The sequence below is a fragment of the Pristis pectinata genome, chromosome 1 (genome assembly GCF_009764475.1).
Source record: "Pristis pectinata isolate sPriPec2 chromosome 1, sPriPec2.1.pri, whole genome shotgun sequence".
NCBI classification, from domain to species: domain Eukaryota; kingdom Metazoa; phylum Chordata; class Chondrichthyes; order Rhinopristiformes; family Pristidae; genus Pristis; species Pristis pectinata.
This window is the reverse complement of record NC_067405.1, coordinates 67077950-67101643: the sequence shown is the minus strand read 5'-3', so window position 1 is coordinate 67101643 and position 23694 is coordinate 67077950. Positions and strand designations below refer to the sequence as shown.

The following is a 23694-nucleotide window of genomic DNA, read 5'->3' as shown; positions in this document are numbered from 1 at the left end:
AATTACAATCTTTACAAAAAGATTGGTAAGAATATTGGAACTCATTAGCATGGAGAGTGGTTGAAGCAAATATTGCAGCTACGTTTTAAGGAGAAGTTGGTCAAGCACATGAGGGGAAGAAAAAAGAGTAGCGGGTTACACCAATGAATTTAGATGAGCAAAGGCTGCAGGAGGCTTGAGTGGAGCATGAATTGGTTGGGCTGAAAGGCCTGTTTGTACTGTGTATCATACGTGATCCTGTATGAGTTGGTCACATAGATCCCATTGCTCATCCTGTATTAACTACAGGTTTCGGGTTTGGTAGAGAAGCTTTTTGTTTGCATTCAATCTTGTATAGTGTGACTGACGTGATGAAAGAATAGAATAGTTTTTTTCCTTCAAATATATATTCCATTCCCTTTTGATGGTTCCTATTGAATCTATTTCTACTCCCACTTTAATGTAGTGGATTCCAGTTCATAGTAGCTCTCCATGTGAAAAACAGATCTCACCTTGCCATTAGTTCTGTTACCAATTAACTTAATTCTATGGTTACTAACCTTTCTTCCAGGGGAAATAATTTCTCCAGAATTACTCCATAAGGAACCCTTATAGTTTTCAGCACTTCTATTCAACCGTCCCATAACCTTCCATGCTGGAGGGAGGACAGACATTTCAACTATCCCTTCAGGACACAGAACCATCATGTAGTTATACCTTTATGTGAGAAACAGTGAATAGATTTTTCAATGGAAGTCGCTGGACAGTATTGTGACCCTCTTTACCCTCTTGCTTTCAGATATGGTGCTGATGTTGATGTTGATCATCATTTAGCCAGTCGTGTCTCAGCACCTGCTGCTCGGCGATTCACATCACTAGGTGTGTGCCCACTCTATATCAGTTCTGCCTATCATCATCTCCAGTGTTTCAAGTTGTTACTGAAAGCCGGAGCTAACCCTGATTATAACTACTGGGGCCATGTGGATGTTAAGGCCTTTCCCAGAGGTTCGCCCACCTGTATTCTGGATGCTGTCCTGCGGCATGGATGCGATGTGCAGTTTGTAAAACTTTTGATCGACTTTGGTGCTAACTTAAACCTGGTTAATTGGGAGGGCCTGGATGTGGAAACAATGGGTCGCATGAAGGTGAAGGAGGAGGCGTTGCAGGTTTTCAGAGCTGCGAAAGGTAAGGTCACAAATCAAGTCTCAGTTGGAATTCATGAATTGGCAGCATTTCTGAATATTACTTTTAACCTAATTTCAGATTCAGAGTTTGATGTAAATGAAACCCTGTCTAACATTTATTCCTAAATTTTCCCCAGTTAACAGTTCTTCACTGATTCTAATCTCTGGTGTTTGAGAATCACTCATTATATTACTAGGATAATGATGGTGTTGCATTTTTTCCTCCAAGCATTGTAGATGTTGGGTATATAAGGTGATTCTTCTTTCCTGTTTGAAGCTTGACCAGGCCCATGAGTTGACGATCCATTCCATGGCCTTTAGGAGCCAATCTGGGCTGCTGGTGCAGTACTGAGAGAGTGCCGCACTGTTGGAGTTGATACCTTTTGAGCCAAGGTTCCGTCTGCTCTCTTGGGATGGATGTAAAATACACAACATTGTTATTTGAAGAAGAACACAGTCTTTATGATGTCTTGGCTGACATTTATCCTTCAACCAACATCTCTGAAGGAGCAGATAATCTGGTCATTAATTATGTTGGTGTTTGAGGGATTGTGCTGTGCACAGAATTGTCACTTTTTTAACCTAACAGCAGTGAATGGTTCTTCATTGGCTCTTGGGTGTTTTGGGACATCTTGCAAAGATGAAAAGTTCAATTTAAATGTAGGTTCTGTCTTTCTCAACAGATGTGAATCCAGCTGCTTTAATTGTTGGGCTGTTCCCTAGGGGTGTCAGCACTGACTAGTTGAATGCAAGCTTGTGAAAGGCATGATATCTAAGATTGTTGCTGTTTTGAAAGCAGATTTTGCAGAATTATGATTTTTGGATCTTCCAGTTGGAAGCAACCCTCTTTGAGGACTGTGTACCATATTTAACTGGCACTGTTGGCTCCAGTTTGCCAGAGTTGAGATCATTCTGTTTCCTGGATTCTAACATGCAATTGATATTCCTTATGGAGGCTCGATGCTGATTAACACCATCAATGAATCATTTTATGTGGTGTTATACTTCACCAATCCAGACTGACAGTCTCTTTAATGGGCAGCCTGGAGTTGTCACTCCTCCTCATCAGATGTGTGGTTCCAGTGTGTGGCACAATGGAGATAGTCATTCTCTTCAGATGAGCTGTCTGGATGAGTAGGACCAAGAGGTTAATTTGGAGCAAATTTACCAGCACATCAATTAGACTGAATTAAAGCCAAAGCAGCATTTGCGGAAAGAAACGGTTAATGTGTCAGTTTAGTGACCTCTCTAGAATGCTGGTCTGTTATATGTAAGCATAAAATACTGACTTTTTGTCAAATCTCTCTCTAATGTTAAAAGGGAAATTGCAAATCCAAAATGAGGGGAGAGAGCAAAGAAAGGAGGAAAATGGCACCTCCCAGCAGATGATTATATGTTGCATTAATAGTGTGGGTTCAAGCTAAAAGTGAGGGAAATTAATTTTTAAAAGTTGGATTGTAACAGAGGGAGGTGTGTGGTTAAAAATACAAGAGGTGGTTTGCTTGTACTTAAAAGTATTGTTTTTTTCCATTGGGCCCTCCCTTTCTCTTTTGGCAATCTGTTGGTGGCTTCAGACAGATGAGTGCCAGCCTTGCACAGAACAAGGACCAGTGGAGGTTTCCTGCTGTCACTGAGGTTATCCTGCATCTACCGCACACAACATGCAGATCTCTTTGATGCAAGATCCAAGACCACATTTCCTCCATCCATTGCCACTGCACTCAATCCTGTTAACCAGCTGCTCCAATTCTTTGGCCCACAGGGACAAAGACGAGAACCAGGATTATAAGACATCAATTGCTTTTTGGCTTCTCTTAGAAGTTTCATCACGTGCCCATTCTGAAAACATGCTGCAACAGAGGTAGACCACAGCAGTTTATCTTGTATCTATCTCAGTCTTGGCACCACTGATATGTATAAACATCTGCACAAACATAACTTTATGTTTGCTTGATGAAGATACTTAATAGTTTGTTTTTGGTGCATTCTGATGCCATGTCTGTCCACCGCCCCCCACCCCCCCCACCCCCCGGTAGGGTTCTGTGTGTTTAACCCCAAGTCTTCTCTGTTCGCAGTGTCCTGATGCATGGTGCGAATAGCCTACGTTTGTTCTCAATGTTAAGTCTTTTGTCAGTTCCCTGTTCATGCCTGTGCACGTGACTAGCCCAAGAACTATACAGCCACCTGTTTCTTGGGAATGCCGTACTGTATCCATCCCATTGGAGCATGGTCATCACCAGAGCTTGTCCCAGTTTTTCCTCTCTTTCTGTGCAAATCTCAGGATCTTAATCTTCTGAAGCTAGCATCAAAACTACTGGTGCAAAACATGAAGACATGAAGTTTATTATAGCTTTCTTTGAGTTGCAGGTGTTAGCTAGGTCACTGGGAGAAGTCCCAGTTATCTCATAGAATCTTGTACAGAGATGGGAGACAAGGCCTCCGCAGAGCTCTTTATTCAAATGAATGGCACCTTCTGTAGAACAACACTGAAGTGTTGGCCCAGGTTATATTCCTATGTCTCTGCTGTGAGGATTGACCCCAAAATATGCAGATCTAAAGGTGAGAATGCTGTAAACTGAGCCCAAATGACATGCAGACACAAGACTGCAGATGCTGGAATCTTGAACAACACACAAAATGCTGGAGGAACTCAGCAGGTCAGGCAGCATGTATGGAGGGAACTGGACAGTTGACATTTTGGGTTGAGACCCTTCTCCACCCAAAACTTTGCCTGTCCATTTCCCTCCATAGATACTGCCTGACCCAAATGTCATGCGGTGGGTATTGTCTTTCCACTCTCCATGTGAGGTATGTATCATTTCTTTCATAAGATTTGGCCAGCAATGTTGCTTTAAGTAATTGATCGCATTCTAGTGTCTGTGAGAATTTTTCAAACAAAACCACAACTACAGTTGTGCAACATCTGGATTCCTTTTATGTTAAAATATTTTATCCTTTTTATGATGAAAAAAAAGTCACTCCAAAGAATCTTGGAAGTGGAATGATTGCAACCCCCAGCCCTTTAACTCTGATGTTACAGCTGACTGTCCAAAAGATCTCATCTTTCTCGTAAAAGTAGAAATTTTTTTTTCTCTCCCTCTGACTCAACAATGGCAAAAATAACTATTGCTTGTGCATAAACTTCTTGGTGTATTTACAGAAGGGATTAACTCTAGAGCTGCAGTATAATGTCCCGTGGGATTACTGGATGAGAAAGGGACTGCTCCCAGTGACCTTAGAACCCTCTCAGGATGCTCATTTAAAAAAAAATCTGCAGCCAGTACTGATTGAAATTATGGAAGATTTACTAGAATTGTTGTGTAATACAGTACCGAAACAGGCCCTTCAGCCCACCATATTCATGTGGACCAAATACCTATCTATACCAGTCCCATTTACCAACGCTTGGTCCATAGCCTTCTATGACTTGACAATTCAAGTGCTCATCCGTGGGCTTGAGAGCTGTGAGAGTACCTGCCTCCACCACTACCTCAGGCATTGCGTTCCAGATTGTAAACACCCTCTGGGTGAAAAAGTTATTTCTCCATTCCCTTTAAACTTCTTCTTGCCTTAAACCTATTACTTCCAGCCTTAGATACTTTTACTGTGGAGAATAGATTCTTAGTATCTACCCTATCTATTGCTGTCCTAATTTTATATGCCTCTATCAGGTCTGTATTCAGCCTCTTCTGCTCCAAGGAACACAAGCCCAAGGTATCAAGTCTCTTTTCGTAACTGAAACAATCCATCCCAGGCAACAACCTGGTGAATCTCCTCTGCACTCTGTTCAGTGCAATCACCTGCTTCCTATATTGTGGTGACCACAACTGCACACAATATTCCAGCTGTGGTCTCACTAATATTTTATAAAGTCATACCAAGAACTCCCTGCTCTTATATTAATGAAGATGAGCATCCCATATGCCTTCTTCGCCACCTAATGTATCTGTGCTAGATTACTTTTATGAATCTTTAGGCTTGTACACTAAGGTCCCTTTGTTCCTCGATACTCTATAGGCCCTACCATTCATTGTATATGTCCTACCCTTATTTGACCCCTCAAAAAAAAATAAAATCACCCCTAAACAATCAACAAAAGCAAAACCTAAGACTTATGTGGGTCTGGAACACAGTCATAGCAATGTTTTGGTGCTTAAGAATCCATAATGCAGCAAAGTATGGTTTAACACTGAACATGAAGGAGCATTTCCTACCTCACTATGTTCCCTGTATTCTACTTTGCAATGTTCAGACTTGTACATGTTACTGTTATGTTGTGTACTATGCATATGTTAAAAATGACCAGGTGTTGGTAATAGAGGAGGATCTGAATTATTGTGTTCTCTAAAAGCCATGGGTTTAACATTTATTAGACACAGCAGAGAATGCTCATTAAAAGAATATTCCTTTCTGAACAGGTACTCCTAGGACTTTGACATCTTCCTGCCGCATTGTCATTAGGAGAGCACTGGGGAAGTTTCGTCTTAATCTGATCCAAACACTACCTATACCGGACACAATCAAAATCTTCCTGTTACATGAAGACACCTAAAGGAGGATCACATCTTATTGCTCTGCATGATTTTTGTTAGACTGAAGCTTCACTATGCTAACCTGGGGCTGGACTATCATTGGAAATTCTGGTTTCAGCCTCACTAGACTGATGTAGTGTATCTTGGAGAGTGAGTTTTTGATTTCCTATCCTTCATTATCCATGTAATAGTTCAAAAGATTCATCCTATTAAGATTCTCGTGATTCAATGTCACTGGCATTTGTAAAAAGAACAGAAATCAATCTCAAAGAAATGACCATGTCCTCAATCAACAACAATGTCTGGCAATTATAGACAACACATAATATCTTGTACCTTTTGGTGAATTTAAGGTATCAATCAATCTTTGTAAGATTATGTAGGTTAATCAGACTCTCTATTTGCTGTATGTGATATCAACTAAACTCTTCAATAGATTCCTACCCAATTTCTTGTTGACAATATTCTGTATCTTCTGAAATTTTCAGTAGGTACGTAGCCAGTGGAACAGGCAGAGTAGTTTTACTTGAGAGGAGCAGAGGCACTAGCTGTAATATTAGCTATCTTTCAGCTGTTGTACATTTAGATTAATCCCAATTCATTTTACAAGAACTTCCTGAAGATACAGAATGGTATAGATCTAATTAATGATGAAATTGACGGTACTATGTTTGGCTTCCTCTTGAAATATTTTACAAATTAGTCAGCATGCAGCCTACTCCCTGAGGACTTTGGTTTGAAGCTAGGCACCAGGGATGGGATAAACCTCCTGGTGTGTCAGGTACAATGCTGGAAGTTGTCATCTCAATTTTTTTTATTATTATGGATTCACAGGAAGTGGCTGTTGCTGGCAAGGCCAGAATTTATCTGTTTGCATAGTTTGGGAGCTGAAGCAGTGGTCCTTGTTCCATCTTTGAGGGAATTTGCTGTTAATGCTGAATTTTTGAAAGTTTTTATTTTAGCATTTTGGCTGACTTGCTGGACAGGGCCCATTAATGAGTGTCTCTTCAAAATCATTGCATTGCTTGTCTACAGAGTTAGTTGTTCAGTTGCATATCACAAATGATGCAGGGATTATGGGGGGGTGGGGGGGGAGGCAGTGTTAGTCAGATGCAATTAGATGCTGTAGGTGTTAGGTGGACCTACAGTGGACTTGTCCATTAGATGTAATGGTGGATACGTGGTTATGATAACCTATAGTATGCTCTTTCTGAAAGCACCGAACATGTTTTCCTACCCATACAAAACTGAGTCATTGTCAAACATTAGATCCTTTCCAACTTAACCTGTGATTGCATCTCTTAATGTGCCCTGGTTTATTCACCACTGCAGTAATTCCTCAATTTACAAAGAGATAAGGGAAAAAGATTCATTCAATTAATAAGAAAAGCCTTTTTACAAAATTCCACTTAAAGATGAAAATTTGGGTTGTGCTACAGAACTTGAGAAATTTTGGTCAAAACAATCTAAGCTCATAAATATACATTAATATTTTATTTCAGATACATTTTAATTTAACTTAATAAAATTAAGATAATGAAACAAATAATGTACTTTTTCAGGCTACTCACCAAGTAGTAGTGGTGGTGGCTTTGAATGTTGAGAAGGTGGAGAGGGAGGTGAGAGGCAGAGCTGTTGCTGGAGTTCATATGATGGTGGTGGTGAATCTGGGCTTAATAGACTTTGTGACATTAATGGCAAGGGTTCTTTCAGTGACTTGTCCTGGGTAGTTGAAGAGCAAGGCTCAAGGGAGGTTTCAGTAGAAATCTGGACAGCTTTCCTTTTTCACCAGATAAAGTTCCTTGTAGCAAAACATGGTGCTTTCTATCATGCAGCCTCATTTGTTATTAGTATTGTCCTCTTTGAAGATGGCTATTGCTTGCTGCTTGTGGAAGAATGCCTCTCAAATCCTTTTCATAGAGAGTTGTATTGGTGGTGCTTTTGTGTTGCTGGCTTCCTGTTCCTCTTGGGATCTCTGTTCCTCCAGCTCTAATAGATCCTTGTTTTTAAGCTCTTCAGCATGAAATTCCATTGTTTGCCATGTCACATTGATCTACTTCAAATTCAGCATCATTTGCCATCTTGACAGGATGTTCTCAGAGATATTTCAGGTTCATAAACCCACACTGGCCATAATTTCCTCATTACAATGTTGCCTAGGTTACATCATGCCAAGAGGCACTGATATGGTCATGATATTAGACCTCTTCCAAATTTCCAGAATGGTGTGTTTCTCTTTGCAGTTCAAATAATCTAAAATGATATTACTCATTATGGGCCACATTTAATTAGCCTTGAAGGTAGTGGTAACAGCCTGGTCCATGGGTTGTATTGATGGAGTGGTGTTAGGGGGTACAGAAGCTATGTGTATGTTATCAGCTGTGTTCTGCTTATCCAGGGCATTGTCCACAATGAACATTGTCCAGGTTATTCTTTGCATATTATTTGGTGAAGAGAGAGAGATGACATGATGTAATCTTGGAAGAGCAGTGTTGTCATCTTTTAGTTGCATTGCCACACCATTGGAAAATTAGATGTTGGATATCCTTTTTAAAGCCCTCATATTTTCTGAGTGACAGACTAAGGGAGGCTAAAGCTTATAGTCACCCTCAGCATTCCCTCCAAGGTGACCTTTGACTGTCACGCAGCCTGGAACAGTTTTCTCATGCCTTGAATGAAAACATGAGGGCATTCTCTTCTAAAAGAACCCTCTCTCATTAAACACTACGTTTAACCTACGTTAAACACTTGTCTAGGAGAGTAGCCACCATCCTCATTGATTTGTTTTGGCACCTTTTGGAAGACTCTTTGCTGCTGAGGTATGTGCATTTGCTGTCTCATCCTCATAAATATTACACAGGTTTGCATGTTCAGGTTTCCCTTGAGTTTGAGAACAATTCAACTTCTATCCAGGATATCTGTAAGGTTGCAAGAAATTGGTAAGACTGTGTTGTCTGTTGATTGGGGAAGATTTGTAGGATGGTCAACATCAACTTTGTTGCAAATTTGGAGGTGAGGTTTGTGAAGACTGATGTCTGTCAAGATTCACAAATCTAACCATCTTTCTCCTGCTCCTTCGTTTTAAATAAAAGCCAAAGATTTGACTACAGAACCTTTTATTTGTCCATGATTTCCAGTGTTTTCACATTTTCAACTCGAGCACTTGGTTAATGTCCTAGTAATGCAAGGTGATATCAACCACTTACTGTGCTTTTGTGAATATTGTTTCTCATTTTCAATGTGTCATCAACTAATCTTAATCTGGGCTCTTTGTGTGGAGTCCATCTATATTAGGAGTCCTTTTTTGAACTCTCCATAGTTTTTATGCTGTTTGATTCTGGGCATCTTCCTGATGGTAGTTAAGATCTCATTGCTCAGTTTATTATCTCCTGCATGTTTTGAGAATATTGGATCAGTTGTAACTTGTGGAGCATCTTGTGGTTATACTTTGGGAACAGTCCATTGATGTGTATTCTGTAGTTCTTGTGTTTGATTCCCATACCTTGACAGTTGAGGATCCCTTATTTCTCAAATTGTCATTGTCTCCAAAAATATTTAGAGGTTTTGGCATTTATCACTGTAAAGTGACACTTTGATTGCTTGATATATCTTCAAATAGGAGCATTTGACTCTGCTAGTTGTTCCTGTCTATGTTGTAATCAGGATTGGCTTGTTGGAATCCTTCGGTCTTTGTTGGGACTTTCAAGTTCTTCAGTCATTTTGCTTTGGCATTTTTTACTTCAACCACAGAATGGAAAAGATGCCTAGATAATGGCATAATGGGAATTTTACAGACATTTGAGTTTCCAGATGGCATTTGAATCTCAAATTTTGGTAAGTTTCCCCATACAATTTCTTTGTACACAAAATTATCTGTTGGGAAAGTGCAAAGTTTCTTTTGCTGTTTTCTTTCTTCTCCTATTAAGTTCTGTGAAGGTATTTGATGATGATTTTCTCAATGTCAGATATTAATGGATCCGAGGAACTACCTTCATTCTCATGATCTTGATTTTATGAATGGTCTTTAGCTTTGCATCGCTCTAAATTGCTGATTTTTCTCTAGCTTGTTCTCCTCTGGGTCAATTCAGATTTCCAAGCACTTTTCCAAATATCCAGGAAGTGCATAGATGAATGGGCTTCCATTTACTGTCTAACTCTCTTTCTATTAATCAGGCTTCTGATTGCTAATTATGTGGAAACTAACATTTGTTCAAGATTTCTATTCCACTTTGGAAGAAACTCTGGTGACGACAATGTCATCTGCAAATAAGTCCAGGATTGTTGATGTTTTACTGATTGTTTGCAATTTGATTCCCATCCTGCCTGTTCTAGAGAACGTAAAAGAGGAGTCCATTGCAAAGTTCAATAGAGAGAGTGGATAATCCTGCTTAACTCCTTTTCAGTGTGGATTCAATCTATTTTTAACTCCATACCCATGGTTTTGTCGATGTAAATCTTCAGTGAGTTTGATAAAGTCTCTTTCTGAGAGCATTTCCTGATTGACCAGGTCAAAAGCTTTAGCCAAGTTTACGAAGGCTGTTGCAAGCTCTTTGTCGATATGCTTACCCACAACCTCTTCTTATTTGTCAAATCAGTGTTTTCATTTCAGCCGGGGTTGCAGCAACGAAGCCTTTTGTCAGGCTAGAGGTCTAATGTGTCTGCTAGCCTTCTCACCAGAATGTGACCAGACCTAGTGACATTGATCTGGTTGTAATGGTTGCTTTTTTTTAGTGCCTCTTCTTGAACACTATGGGGATTTTATGGCTTACATCAGCTGCAGAGTGTCAGGAATAAGGTCTCATCACTCAATAATGCCAAGAATATCCCTGACCTCATTGCATTTTGCCCTGCTGTTTTTGACCCCTTCATCCCTTTTATAGCTGGAGAAACACGGATACATTTTCTGTTTGGACACATGGCAAATCAATTTTTTCATTTTTTGAGTTTGCTCATGCACCCATAATTTGGCATGTCAGCAATTTTCTCTACATGTTTCATCTAGCATTGGTGTTGTTTTATTGTGTGGCTTTTTACAATCCATATTTTTGGCTCCAGAGTTGATTGATGTTCCGCTATCCACTTTTCCTTCTGGTCCCAGCGAGGTTTGCCAGCATTGCTTACCTGAACCAACTTTTTGATGTTTTCAGCCAGCTTATTGCCCAGGCTCTGCATTTTGGACCTTTCCTGTCACAGAGTATTTCCTTATTTTGTGTAAGTTGTTTCTATAGTGGGGATTTCCTTGCAATGGGAACATTGCCCTTGGCATTTTGGATTTGATTGTTCTTTAGCCTGCTGCTTCATTCAGTAAGCATGTAGTTGAATTTCTATATTAGGTCCACTCGCCTGCCCAGACTCCCAAGTCCCCAGATTTCATTTGTACCCAAGAAATCCTAAGTTTCATCACAAATGTATGCAGCAGTCTTTAGTATCGGTAGAATTCTGTGCTAAAGCTATTCAAAGATTTGCAACAAAAACAGAAGATGCTGGAAACATTCAGCAGATCAGGCAGCATCTGTTGAAAGTGAAACAGTTTCAAATTTGAGACCCTTTGTCAGATTTATATTTTTCCTACTTTTATTAACAAAAATCATCTCATCCCTTTTATTCTTACTCTTTTAATAATTGCAGAACTTTGTGTAGAGCAACAAGATGAGCCCAAAGAGAATTAGATTTAGGATTTAGTGATGTTGAGCACAGGTTGATGCTGTGCCACTGCAGTCTATATGTACATTTGGTAGAAATTGCTACACAGTGAACGTGTGAGGCTACAATTACATGCCTTCACATGATGGGCAATTAAAAAAGGGTGAGGACTAGCACACCCTTTATAGCTGATATGTATATATTTTTTATAAAAAAGCAAGATAAATGCTTAATGCTGTAAGCTTAGGGTGGCGCACTTGGTAGAGTCGCTGCCTCACAGCTCCAGTGACCTGAGTTCAGTCCTGACCTCGGGTGCTGTCTGTGTGGGATTTGCACATTCTCCCTGTGACTGTATGGGTTTTCCCCAGGTGCTCCAATTTCCTCACATGCAGGTTGGTAGGTGAATTGACTGCTGTAAATTGCCCCTAGTATGCAGGTGAGTGGTAGAATCTTGGGGGGGGGGGGGGGGGTGGACTGTGGACTGTGGGAGAATAAAATGGATTTGGGTAGGATTAGTGTAAAAATGGGTGCTTGATGATAGGCGCAGGCTTGGTGAGCCAAAGGGCCTGTTTCTGTGCTGTATCTCTGTGACTAAAAACAGGAGGAGGAGGAAACGGCACTGCAATACATCTGAGGTGTTAAAGTGACGATCTTCCCTGCCAGACTGCAGACAGGCCACTGGATTGCATGCTAGTCATTGGGACTGAATGTGCCCCATGGAGACCGGAGCTGTGCTTGCAACAGGTCTTTATTCGGCACAAGTGGAAACTGAGGAAGAGACCTGGTGGGAGAATCTCCTGGGAAAGTGTCTTGGTAGAATCTCAATGAGTTCAAAGTATATTGAAGCTTTATACTCTTTGAGCACAAAGGCATCAGTAGGTGATTAAATAGAGTTTTGACAGTTTACTTCATTCTGGGTGTGCAGAATTGCATGTTTTCAATGGGAGCACGTCTCAATTGACAAGAACATCTCTGAATATTCAAATACTTTTGGTAATCCAGGCATCCAAAATGCCCTTCTTATATCAATGGCTCTCTCTCTGCAGATGTTGGTGTTTATTCATGCAGCTATCCTTGTCCTAGATTGAAGAGGGATTCTTGTTTGTATTAACTGGCTGCTACCTGCATAATTCCTGAAGGATGCCTCATGCCTAACAATCCGTAACAACCATTGAACAGGCAGCTAATGACAGAGCCTGTCAGAAAATGGCCTTGACACTGTTGACAGAAACCACATGGCACATTGTGGAACATCCAGCCCAGTGTGTTTGGTGCACAATATTTTGAAGTGCTTGAGTTTGTGGTTTTGCTCATCAGCTCCTGTTGAAATAGTATTTTGCCAGTTCTGATCATATTTACTCTCAATTGGTGGCTACTGGCAAAGTGATTTTGAGTTGGAGTTGAAAATAGTTGGTTTGTTAACAGCTGTGATAATTTTTAGCCAGGATTGAGAATGTTCACAGAGAAGCAGGAAAGGTTTGTTAATAATCATAATCGAACTACAGTAACTTTTGACAATAAAAGTTTTGCTTTTTCCAAAAAAAAATCTCCCTCAGAAATCACACACTTCAAAGCTTTGGATTGCCACCAGCTGAGGAAAACAGTAAGAAACAGGTGCTCCCCAACTGTCTTGTTAAGAGACTGGAGTCACTGTGTGTTGGGGATGAGTTACTAGGCTTGTGTAATGTTGAAAGATAGGTACAACTCACAGGAATGGATTGGATCAGGCTTATACTCCAGTGTTTAAAAATTAAAATCCAGCCTATTGTGTCAGCTGAATAGTTTCATGAAACAAGCAGCCTTTCTATGTTTTTGTTTGATGAGATGAGTATGAATTTAAAAAGAAAACTACCATTTTATTTTCAGCCAACATTTCCTTCTATTCTTACCAGCCTCGTCACTTCCTCTTTCCATTGCTGCAAGTTTAGTTGGATTTGGTGGTATACTTTAATAGGACCACCTTCTCTGCTGCCTCATGATGGCCCTTGGAGGTTGACATTGGTTATTTTTCACGTTGTAAGTGTGTTCTTCTGGATACACAGCTGGTGAAGCAAGTGCTATGAGGAAGGGACAATGGACAGCAGCAGTTCTGAAGGGTAATGTTAGCTCAAACCTCGGAACGAATTGATTGCACAGTCTTACACAGCAATCGAACTAAGGGAGAATTCTATGATTTAAAAAAAAAATAAGCTGTTACCTTTGCCAGTCCCTTCCATTTAATGCTAACAGTGTTTATCAATGGGTTTTTCTCATTGTACTGTTGGTGTGTAGTACAATTGTGTTACTTAATGTTTCTTCTTATGTTTCCAGAGTGTGGCTAATTGATAATTTCCTAATAAGCTGTGCAGTAAAGTAATTTTTGATTCTACACTGTAAAAATACGTAATTAAATTCTATGTTCAGTTTTGTGCATTTAGAAGCACTTTATCCTGTACACTGGAGTATGTTATTAATGATGTTTTGGCAAGTTGATGTATCGTGCCACTTGGGTGTCTTTGTGCTGATTTAAATGTGTGCTATTTAATTCATTAAAGATTGCAGTTGCAGGAAAGTTGATATTGTTGCTTATATTCTTTATTTAGGAAGCAGAGTGTGACTTTAAGCTTCCATTGCAGTTGAATAAAGGGCCAAGGCATTTGAGCATTGCCTTGCTCATTAACATGGCTACATAAGCAAAGCCAGATTTTGACCAAAGCAAGACAGCTTTTAACTCTCCAATAATATCAGCACTGAAGGGTGGGTATGGTGCTGATCTGTGGGAGTTTTTGTTCTGAAGATCTCGAGAACCACTATCAATACACTGCATATACCCTTTCCTTGACTGAATGGCATTTAAATCGACCTCCCAATGATTGGGGTATCCTGCAGCAGACATCCTCCTCGCATCTATCATAACAAATAATTCAATCTTCAAAGCCCTTTTGTCGGAGGGCTTCTGTTGAGTTTGTTAATTGGTCAGCAATCTGTTGACTTTCCAGGTTGGTATAATAACCCAACTCAAGGTTGTTCTGGATCATTGTCTCCGGCACACATATGTCTGCCAACACATCCATCAATGAACCCCAGTTGTCTAATGCCGGTCAGAAAGAAGACACTTTTCATTACCTGACTGGATGAAACTTCACTCTCAATAAATAACTATTTTCTAATGTCCTCCAAATTTATATCTGACAGACAGAAGTCCTAGAGTCATAGAGCACTACAGCACAGAAACAGGCCCTTCGGCCCATCTAGTCCATGCCAGCCTGGTTTTCTGCCTAATCCCATCTACCTGCACCTGGACCGTAGCCCTCCATACCTCTCTCATCCATGTACCTATCCAAACTTAAATGTAACAATTGAACCCACATCCACCACTTCTCTAGCAGCTTGTTCCACACCCGCACCACCCTCTGTGTGAAGAAGTTCCCGCTAAGATTCCCCTTTAAGTATTTCGCCTTTCATCCTAAACCTATGACCTCTAGTTCCAGTCTCATCTAACATGAAGGGAAAAAAACTGCATGCATTCACCCTATCTATACCTCTCATAATTTTACATACCTCTATAAGATCTCCCCTCATTCTCCTGTGCTCCAGGGAATAAAGTCCTAACCTATTCAACCTTTACCTATAACTCAAGTCCCTGCAACATCTGTGTAAATTTTCTTTGCATTCTTTCAATCTTATTGATATCTTTCCTGTAGGTAGGTGACCAGAACTGCACACAATACTCTTAGGTTTGGCCTCACCAATGTCTTACACAACTTCAACATAACATCCCAACTCCTGTACCCTGATTTATGAAGGCCAATGTGCCAAAAGCTCTCTTTACAACTGGTGACACCACTTTCAAAGAACTATGGATCTGCATTTCCAAGTCCCTTTGTTCTACAGCACACCTCTGCCCTACCATTCACTGTGTAAGTTGTACCCTGGTTTGTCCTCCCAAAGTGCAACACCTCACACTTGCCTGCATTAAATTCCATCTGCCATGTTTCTGCCCATTTTTCCAGTTGGTCCGGATCACTTTGCAAGCTTTGACAGCCTTCTTCGCTTGTACTTGATGAAAATGTAAACAAAATTTTATTTCTTTTAAAAACAAGTGCTTTAAGATAAATTTCTTCAAGGTTACTCAGACTAATGTCTTAGAGATAGTCTTTTAATACCTTTGGGCTCCGAGGTCAGTCTTAGTAGGTTGGTTGCTTTGTTTTGTTGGGTGTCCATTGCCACTCTCTGCTTGGAATTCACTGGCAGAAACATTTGGCATCCACCTGCTGGCTGACAGGCTTCTGATCTTATGGCATAGTGGTCTCTACTGACCCACAGTGGGAGCTCTCAGCCAGATTATGCCCTTGGGTGTCAGTGACCAAAGTAGTGGGTAGAGGTTCTGCCCTCTTCCAGACTGTCACACAAAATCACAAGACAAAGGAGCGGAAGTAGGCCATTTGGCCCATCAAGTCTGCTCCATGAGCTAAACTATAAAAACTATTCCTATCTAGCCCCAAATTCTGGCCTTATCCCCATATCCCTTGATACCTTGACTAATTAGATACCTATCTATCTCTTCCTTAAACATCCCCAATGATTGGGCCTCCACAGCTGTATGTGGCAGAGAATTCCATAATTTCACTACCCTCTGGCTAAAGAAATTTCTCCTCATTTCTGTTTTAAACCAGTACCCTCTAATTCTAAGATTGTGCCCTCTAGTCCTGGACTCACCCACCAAGGGAAACAGCTTAACCACATCTACCTTGTCCAGTCCTTTCAACATTCTAAATGTTTCTATGAGGTCCCCTCTCATTCTGTTGTCACCAGGAACCAGTATAATGCTTTCCATGAGGACCTCCTACCTGTCTCCAGGTGTAGTAAAAGGGGAGTTCAGGCTGAAGCTTTGAGGAAATTCCAGGTTGCTCCACTCTGCAATCCTCAAACTTGTTCCAGGAGTTCGGGAAGTGGAACAAGGAACAGAGTCTTACAATACAGAAACAGGTAATTTGGCCCACTGATTCCAAGCCAACCATCAATCACCCATTTACATCAATCCCATTTGATTCTCCCCACATTCCAGCAACTCTCCAAGATGCTACCACACACCTACGCACCAATTGACCATTGTAAATTGCCCCTAACCTACATATTTGGGATGTGAGAGGAAAGCGAAGCACCTGGGGGAAACCCACGTGGTCACAGGAAGAATGTGCAAACTCCACACAGACAGCATCTGAGTCAGGATTGAACTCTGGTCTCTGGAGCTGTGAGGCACCAGCTCTACCCGCTGTGCAACTGTGCAGCCAAAGATGCATCTGTTTCCTCAGCCCCTTCCCACCTGTTGACCTCCACCAAAACCAGGCAGATTTCTGGGTACAAGGAGAATACTAGAAAAATGTGCAGTAGCACAGAAAAATAAACATAAGTAATAAAAAAGCTGCAGAATGTGAAAATGTAATTTTCCATGATTTTTGACACAGAATTCCTCTTAGAGTGTACAATCAAAGTTAACACACTGCTATATGAGGTGTCACCATCAATCCGACAAGTCAGCTAGTTCCTTGTAATTCTGTGATTTGGGTGTGTGTGTTCAGACAACTGAATGATAAAATTTAGCTCATGTTTTGTCTACAAGTGAGAAGTTAAAAAATGAAGGTTTAGTTTAATTTTCCAGTACAGTATGTCATAGAGAGGAACTCTTAGAATGCCTGATTCTAGCAGCACCACCTGTTTGTTAGTAAATGCTCTGAATCTATATAGGGAGCATGAATGTTTATATTTAAGTAGGCTAAGCACATAGCTAACTGCGTTAATAGTGCCCAAATGACTTTCTTATTTTCCTAAACTGTAATAGCCTGTGGCAGCTTCTGTGATCTTCAATGCTATTAAAATAATGAATCCTATTTCAGTGCTTTGTAGAGAACAAGATGTAATCATTAGGATCTCCCATTTCAAGGGGTCCAAAATCCAACATAGAAACCGTTCCTTTAATTCTGCACTAACTTACTTAAAAACATCTGGGCTGCTGTCTCATGTTATTCCTGGTAACAACATTGGGATAAATTATATCACTCCAAGGATCTGGCTAAGTTGAGAGAACTTCAAGGTGGCATAACCAACAGTCCTTAAAGAGCTGGCACCAAAAATATTCTTAGTGATACTGAACTGGAATGTGGAGCGATGAGGCACTTCATCCCAGAAACACCTCCCCCTCCCATTAGCTACTCTCCCCTTTTCCTGATTATTTAGTCCCACCCAGATCTACTTGAAAGCTATTGGATTTAAATGACGAGGCTGGGGTCAAATTTAACATAAATTCAACTTGGAGATTTTGTCTGTACTTTGTTGTCTCAGAAATGAATTTGAACGGCTGAGTGGTCTTTTATCTGCCATTAGTCAGCCGATTCAATGTGAATGAGGTACATGTGGAAGTCAATGTAAAAAGGGAGTCAAAACTGGTTGTACAAGCTCAGAAGCAATTATTTCACCTCAACTCTGCCTGCATTAAATGGATGGATTCTTATACATCTGAAGAAAGGCTTGCTGCCTTTGTTTCCAAGACTTTTACTGAGCTACAGTACCTGATTAACTTTGCAATATGGTTTGAACAGACAGTGGAAAAAGTATCGCCCTTATCTCCTCTCTTGAAGCATAGTTACAATGATGGGCTGGATTGGTCATGAACAGAGCTCAAAACTCTGGTTAGACTGCATGGAGTATTGTGTGCAGTTCTGGTCACCACACTACAGGAAGGATGTGGTTGCGATGGAGAGAGTACAGAGGCGATTCACTAGGATGTTGCCCGGCTTGAAGGACTTTAGTTATGGGGAGAGTTTGGATAGGCTGGGCTTGTTTTCCCTGGAGAGAAGGAGGCTGAGGAGGTGACCTGAGCAAGGGATAGAAAATTATGAGACATGGAAAGGGTAGTGATGGTTCAGTGATGGGATAGTTTGGGAACACACCCTCCAGAGGCTTAGAGAGACTTGGATAGGCAGTTACGAAGAATGTTCTTTAGGCAACAGGGTGATGGACCAGGCACCCATGACAGAATGTTGCCAGGGCGGTCTCTTTAAAGACTAATACTTCGGGAGGTGGGTTTAAACCTCGCACTCTGTACCTTGGAACTGTGAGGCAGCAATAGTAACCAATGCACCACTGTGCTCCCCCCCCTCATGAGTCTCAGTATCAAAGTTCGGTTTGATGATACCATTTGAGGCTCCTTGAGATGTTTGACAATGTTTTGGGAGCTACATTAATGTAAGAAGTTGTTGACAGCTATAAGCCATACGATGAAGGGGAAGGTGAGCCACAGTGTGCTCCTGGCCCACATAATGAACACCATGGCATCCTGTAGATAGCCACAGAGAAAGTTTGTAATCATGAGAGCATTTAGGCCATTGCTATACTTGGTGGCAAATTCTGAAATATTTTAATTCAGGAATCTTTTTCTACTTTTTTAAAAAAATACAAGCCAATGTTCTGTTTGTTTTTGGTATTTACTTATAATGACTTGGCTATCATAAGTTGTGCTTTTTATTTAAATCTAGTGTGTACGGATGTCTTGATATAAGCATAATATTCCCTGGGCAAACATCCCAATTGGTGTATCAGGATTTTGATTACGCTTGAAGAAGAGATTTATGTTTTTTTTCCTTGGTACCTAGGGTTGAGAATGAAATGGATCCTAGATCCAGATAAAACTTTTCAAGCTGGGTTTTCTATAGAGGACATGTGCACATGTAGAGTCTTGGGATGTTACACAGAATCAAGGATTGAAGGACAACAACACCTCATTCTTTTTTATGGATGAGCTGAAATAGTTGAGACATTGACTATTGGATGATCAGTTTATTGTTAGTGCCGCAGTGTCGATGCCAGAAACTGTAATAAAAGCATCTGGGGATTCTGCATCCTGTGCCATTGCCAATTCAAATTCTTCTTGCCAAATCAATGATATCATTGTGGTTGGAAACTTATTGTGGGAAATGCTTCCAGTGGGGAAACTGGAGACTGTCACAACCATCTCTTTCACAAGTCCTAGTGAGTCATCACCAGCAGTTTAGTAATAGCTTTTCTGGGCCCATATTGTCAGCTGCTATTTAGGTAGAAAATCCCACTGTGCTACCATATTAATGTTGTGTTTTTACATTTAGGACTGGTGCACCCTGTGTCAAGTAGGGTCCTCATGAATATTTTTAAATCTTCTGTATATGCATGACTAACTAATAGCAGTTGCACTGTTGGTCCAAACTCCTATTCTGGATTTGAACAAATAATCCAGAGTGAAGCTTTAGTGCAATGCAGAGGAAATGATGCACTATCAGGCAGAGTTTTCAGATGCAACATTAACTGAGGTAAGATTGAATGGCACTCACAGAAGATCAACCCATGTCATTAAAAACAGTTGAGTTGGTTATTCAAATGTTGGGATTTGTAGGAGCTTTCTGTGAATTGCAAGATGATTACAGCAGGGAATTTGTCCCATCAGATCCATATCAGCTCTATGTAAGAACAGTCCAACTGATCCCACTCTCCCATGGCCATCTCTTTCTCTTCGGATGCTTAGTTGTAAAATATAGAGCAGAAAAGTAGAGCTTATGACTGAGAGCGGGTTGTAAACACAAGTGAGAGTTAGGCTGCCCACAGTCAGTTCAAAGGGAAAGTAAAATAAAAGGTAAAGAGGGAATACGATAAAAGATTGGCAACAAACGTGAAAGGGAATCCAGAAATCTTCTTTGGGCATGTAAACAGGAAAATGGTTGTAGGAGAGGTGGGGTTGATCAGAGACCAAAGAGGAAATGAAGGGAGAAAATGCTGCTGGTGTCTCAGAAACCATTGATTGCTACGTTACCACAATGACTACACTGGAAAAGTTGCTTAAAGGCTGTGAAGGACTTTGGGATATCTGATGTTGTTAAAATGATCATAAAAGCAATTTTTTTCTCTTTATTAGCTGGAGTTTGACAAGATTTGGTGCTTTGCCCCATGTGTGCACTTATAGAACTGGCAACATGTTATACTTTGCTTCTGAAATTCAATTTCATTAAAGTAAATGAAACCAAATTTTTGAAATAGCGTACAGCTGGTGCGACAAATGCACCAAGAACAAGGTTCTATATTTAGTTTGTCTGCACTGCCTGACAACATTCATAACAACAGTTATCAAAACTCAAGCCATATAATACAGTACATATAGGTCAGTGCAAGACTATATTAGAATCATAGTTGCAGGGTGGCACAGTGGTGCAGCTAGTAGTGCTGCTGCCACCAGAGACCCCGGTTCAATCCTGACCTCGGGTGCTGTCTGTGTGGCGTTTGCACGTTCTCCCTGTGACCACTTGGGTTTCCTCTGGGTGCTTCGGTTTCCTCTCACATTCCAAAGACATGCGGGTTGGTAGGTTAATTGGCCACTTTAATCATCCTTAGTGTGTAGGTGAGTGGTAGAATCTGCAGGGAGTTGATGAGAATGTGGGGAGAATAAAAAATAGGATTAATGTAGTATTGGTGTAAATGGGGTTTAATGGTTGGCCTGGATTTGGTGGGCTGAAGGGCCTGATTCTGTGCTGTATCTTGCTATGACTCTCTAAATCAAATCATTTAATGCAGTACACACAGGTTGGAACAAACCATTCCAATTTACAAACCTAGTTGCAATCTCCATAGAATGGTGGGCATTGACTCCAAGAAGCTCAACATATTCAGAACCCCTCACCTAATTCCAGCTACTGCAATGTGATGCTTGATCAAAAATAAAAAAAAACTCATATCTCACTCAAATCTATATTTTTGGAATCTGTTGCAATGCAGCAACAAAGGCTCCTATTTCATTTAAGCATTCTTGGAAACAATTTTCTTTTGATCTGAAAAGCCTGTTTTTATTTGTACCAAGAATATAAGGTACATAAGAAATTAATCCATTGCTGACCGCAACATGCGCTGCTTAGCTAATGATGTGATTTTTGGGAACTGGCAATAAAGTGTTGTCTCTTTTCTTCTGCTGGCACCATGAATTTACCAGAAAAACATTTGTGACTCTCTAGTCCTTAAACCTGTTCTACCAACCAATTAGACTGTACCTCAATCCCATTTACTCACCTTTGCTTTGTATCACCTTGCTCTCTTTAACTAAGTCTCTCCAACACAGTGAAAAAATTCAGTTGACACATCAAGCACAGCCTTTTGTGTAGTGAGTTCCAGTTCCCCATCACTATGCTGGCTTGCCATATTTCCTTCCCTGAAGGATATGTGAACCAGGTGCCTTTTTGTGCCAATTCCATGGTTCCTTGGTCACCATTACTTTATCCTGGAATGTATGTAATCCACTGAATTTAAATTTCTCAGCACAATGTTGGCATTTGAAATCAAGTCCCTGGGTCATAGTCTAGGTATCTGGATTACTTGTTCAGGAATGTAATCAACTCTGCCATCATATACCACTCAAGAAGATGGCAAAGCTAAAGAGCTAGTGAATATAAACAGAGGATCTTCCAAGGCTTAATCAGCATTGAAACAACAAAAGAAACTCAAGTGTACTGAACAAGATGCCTCACCTCCGCTATGTCAGGGCAGAGCACATTGCATGCAATATGTATAGTCTGGACATCTATATTACTAGTCCAGTGACATAACTAACTGCCATAACATCTCCCTAAGCAACAACTTACAAGAATGGCAATATGAATCTTACATCTAAATGTAGTGATAACACAGTAAATCCCATTTGGAAAATTCTCAGGGAGTTTTACATAATTTCTGTAGCAAAGTTACTTGATGGTGACCACAGAAGGAGAATGTTTTCATGTAAAACTCCCAGGGGCATTTTACAAGTCAGATTCACTGTGGTTTCACTGAATGTAGATGTAGGCTGTGTATCCATTCTTGTTTTACTATGTTAAAGATGCTGACTAAATGCAGGTTTTTTTGCAGAATGGGATGTTACGGCACAGTTGGTTATGTCACTGGACAAGTAATACAGATGCCTAGACTATATATTGCATGCAACCTCTGGCTCTGGGGTAGTGGTGGTGAGGCATCATGTCCAGTGCACTGGAGCTTCTTTTGTTGTTTCAATGCTGATTGGGCTTTGGAAGATCCAACCCACTGTTTATATTCACAAGCTCCTTGGCTTTGACATTCTGTCTGTATCCCCTGATGATGGGTAACATTAATTGAAGCTCAGGGAAGTATTATACTGCGATGATTCATGCTCCCTGGTCCATTTACGCATGGGGTGCCACAAGATTTTTCCAAAGAACATCTTTAAAGGGTTTTCATTTTATCAAACCAAACAAAATACTTTTAAAGCATAGACTTGCAGGCTTTGGTTTTCTGCTTCATAACATCTCTGCAGGAGGGGGAATCAGGGTTTTTTTTGGGAGAACTCTTCTGTGGTAATTATTGAAAAGTAGAGAAGGATTCTGGTTTTGAAACATTTTACAGTGGAGTTAAATTGGCTGTTCAGCAGACTCCTGTCTGTCAGGATTAAGACAGTGTGCTTCAGGACAAGTCCAGAGACCCAGGTCACCAGGCTGACTTAGGTTGACTTTACCAGGGTTGAGTCTCTGCTGGGCTCTTACAAGCTAACAGGTTTGGTGCAGATTACCTGAACCAGGACTTGATGGCTCATCATTATTCACTAATAACCGATGCACAATGCTCAGTGCTTTAACTACTGGCCTCCACATTTCAGTACAGCCTTGGTCAAAACGTGGGCAAAGGAACTGAACTCCGAAGGTGAGATGGGAATGGGACATCAACGCAAAATTTTACCGTAACTAAGACTGGGGAAACCCTCTCTGGCTGGAGTCATACCTTGCAAATTGCAGATGTTTGTTATCAATGTAAACCATTCACCTTAGTCTCAGGACATTGCGGACTTCTAAGGTCCAACCATTTTCATCCAAGACCAGTATGTCAAAGTGGTGTGATATTCGCTGATGATTACAGCATTCAATTCATTCAGGATTGCTCAGACAATGAAGCAGTTCACATTTGCATGGAGCAAGTCCTAGTTAACATTCAGGTATGGGCTGATAAGTGGCAAGTGATCATCATGCCACACAAGTGGCAGAGAATGAGCATCTCCAACCAGAGGTAGATTGGAGGTAGATACCTCCCATTGGTAATTCAATGATACTATCACTATGAACTCAACCACCACTGCCATCCTGGAGTGTCACCATTAACCAGAAACATAGCTTGATTAGGCAGATAAATATTGTAGCAGGTCAGAGGCTGGGTATAATGCAGCATGTGACTCACCTACTGACTCCCCAAAGCGTTTCTCTCACAAGTTGCAAACCCAGATTATGATGGAATTCTCCCCACTTGCCTGGATGAGCCCAACTCCAACAAGCATGGTAGAAGCCCGTCCATCACATTCACTTCCT

General features: G+C 40.7%; 1 protein-coding gene across 4 annotated transcripts in view; it reads left to right on the top strand.

The window, feature by feature from the left end:
• Positions 1–23694, top strand: part of asb1 (ankyrin repeat and SOCS box containing 1) — a 41720-nt gene that overhangs the window by 8088 nt on the left and 9938 nt on the right. For 2 of the 4 annotated variants that reach the window (XM_052019872.1, XM_052019846.1), the window contains 2 exons: positions 779–1164; positions 5582–13892. In XM_052019872.1, the coding sequence (XP_051875832.1) occupies positions 779–1164; positions 5582–5715 (520 nt within the window). In that variant the 3' untranslated portion in view covers positions 5716–13892. Of the gene's footprint in view, positions 1–778; positions 1165–5581; positions 13893–23694 lie in introns of those variants that run through there. The other 2 variants (XM_052019855.1, XM_052019864.1) reach the window with 1 other exon arrangement.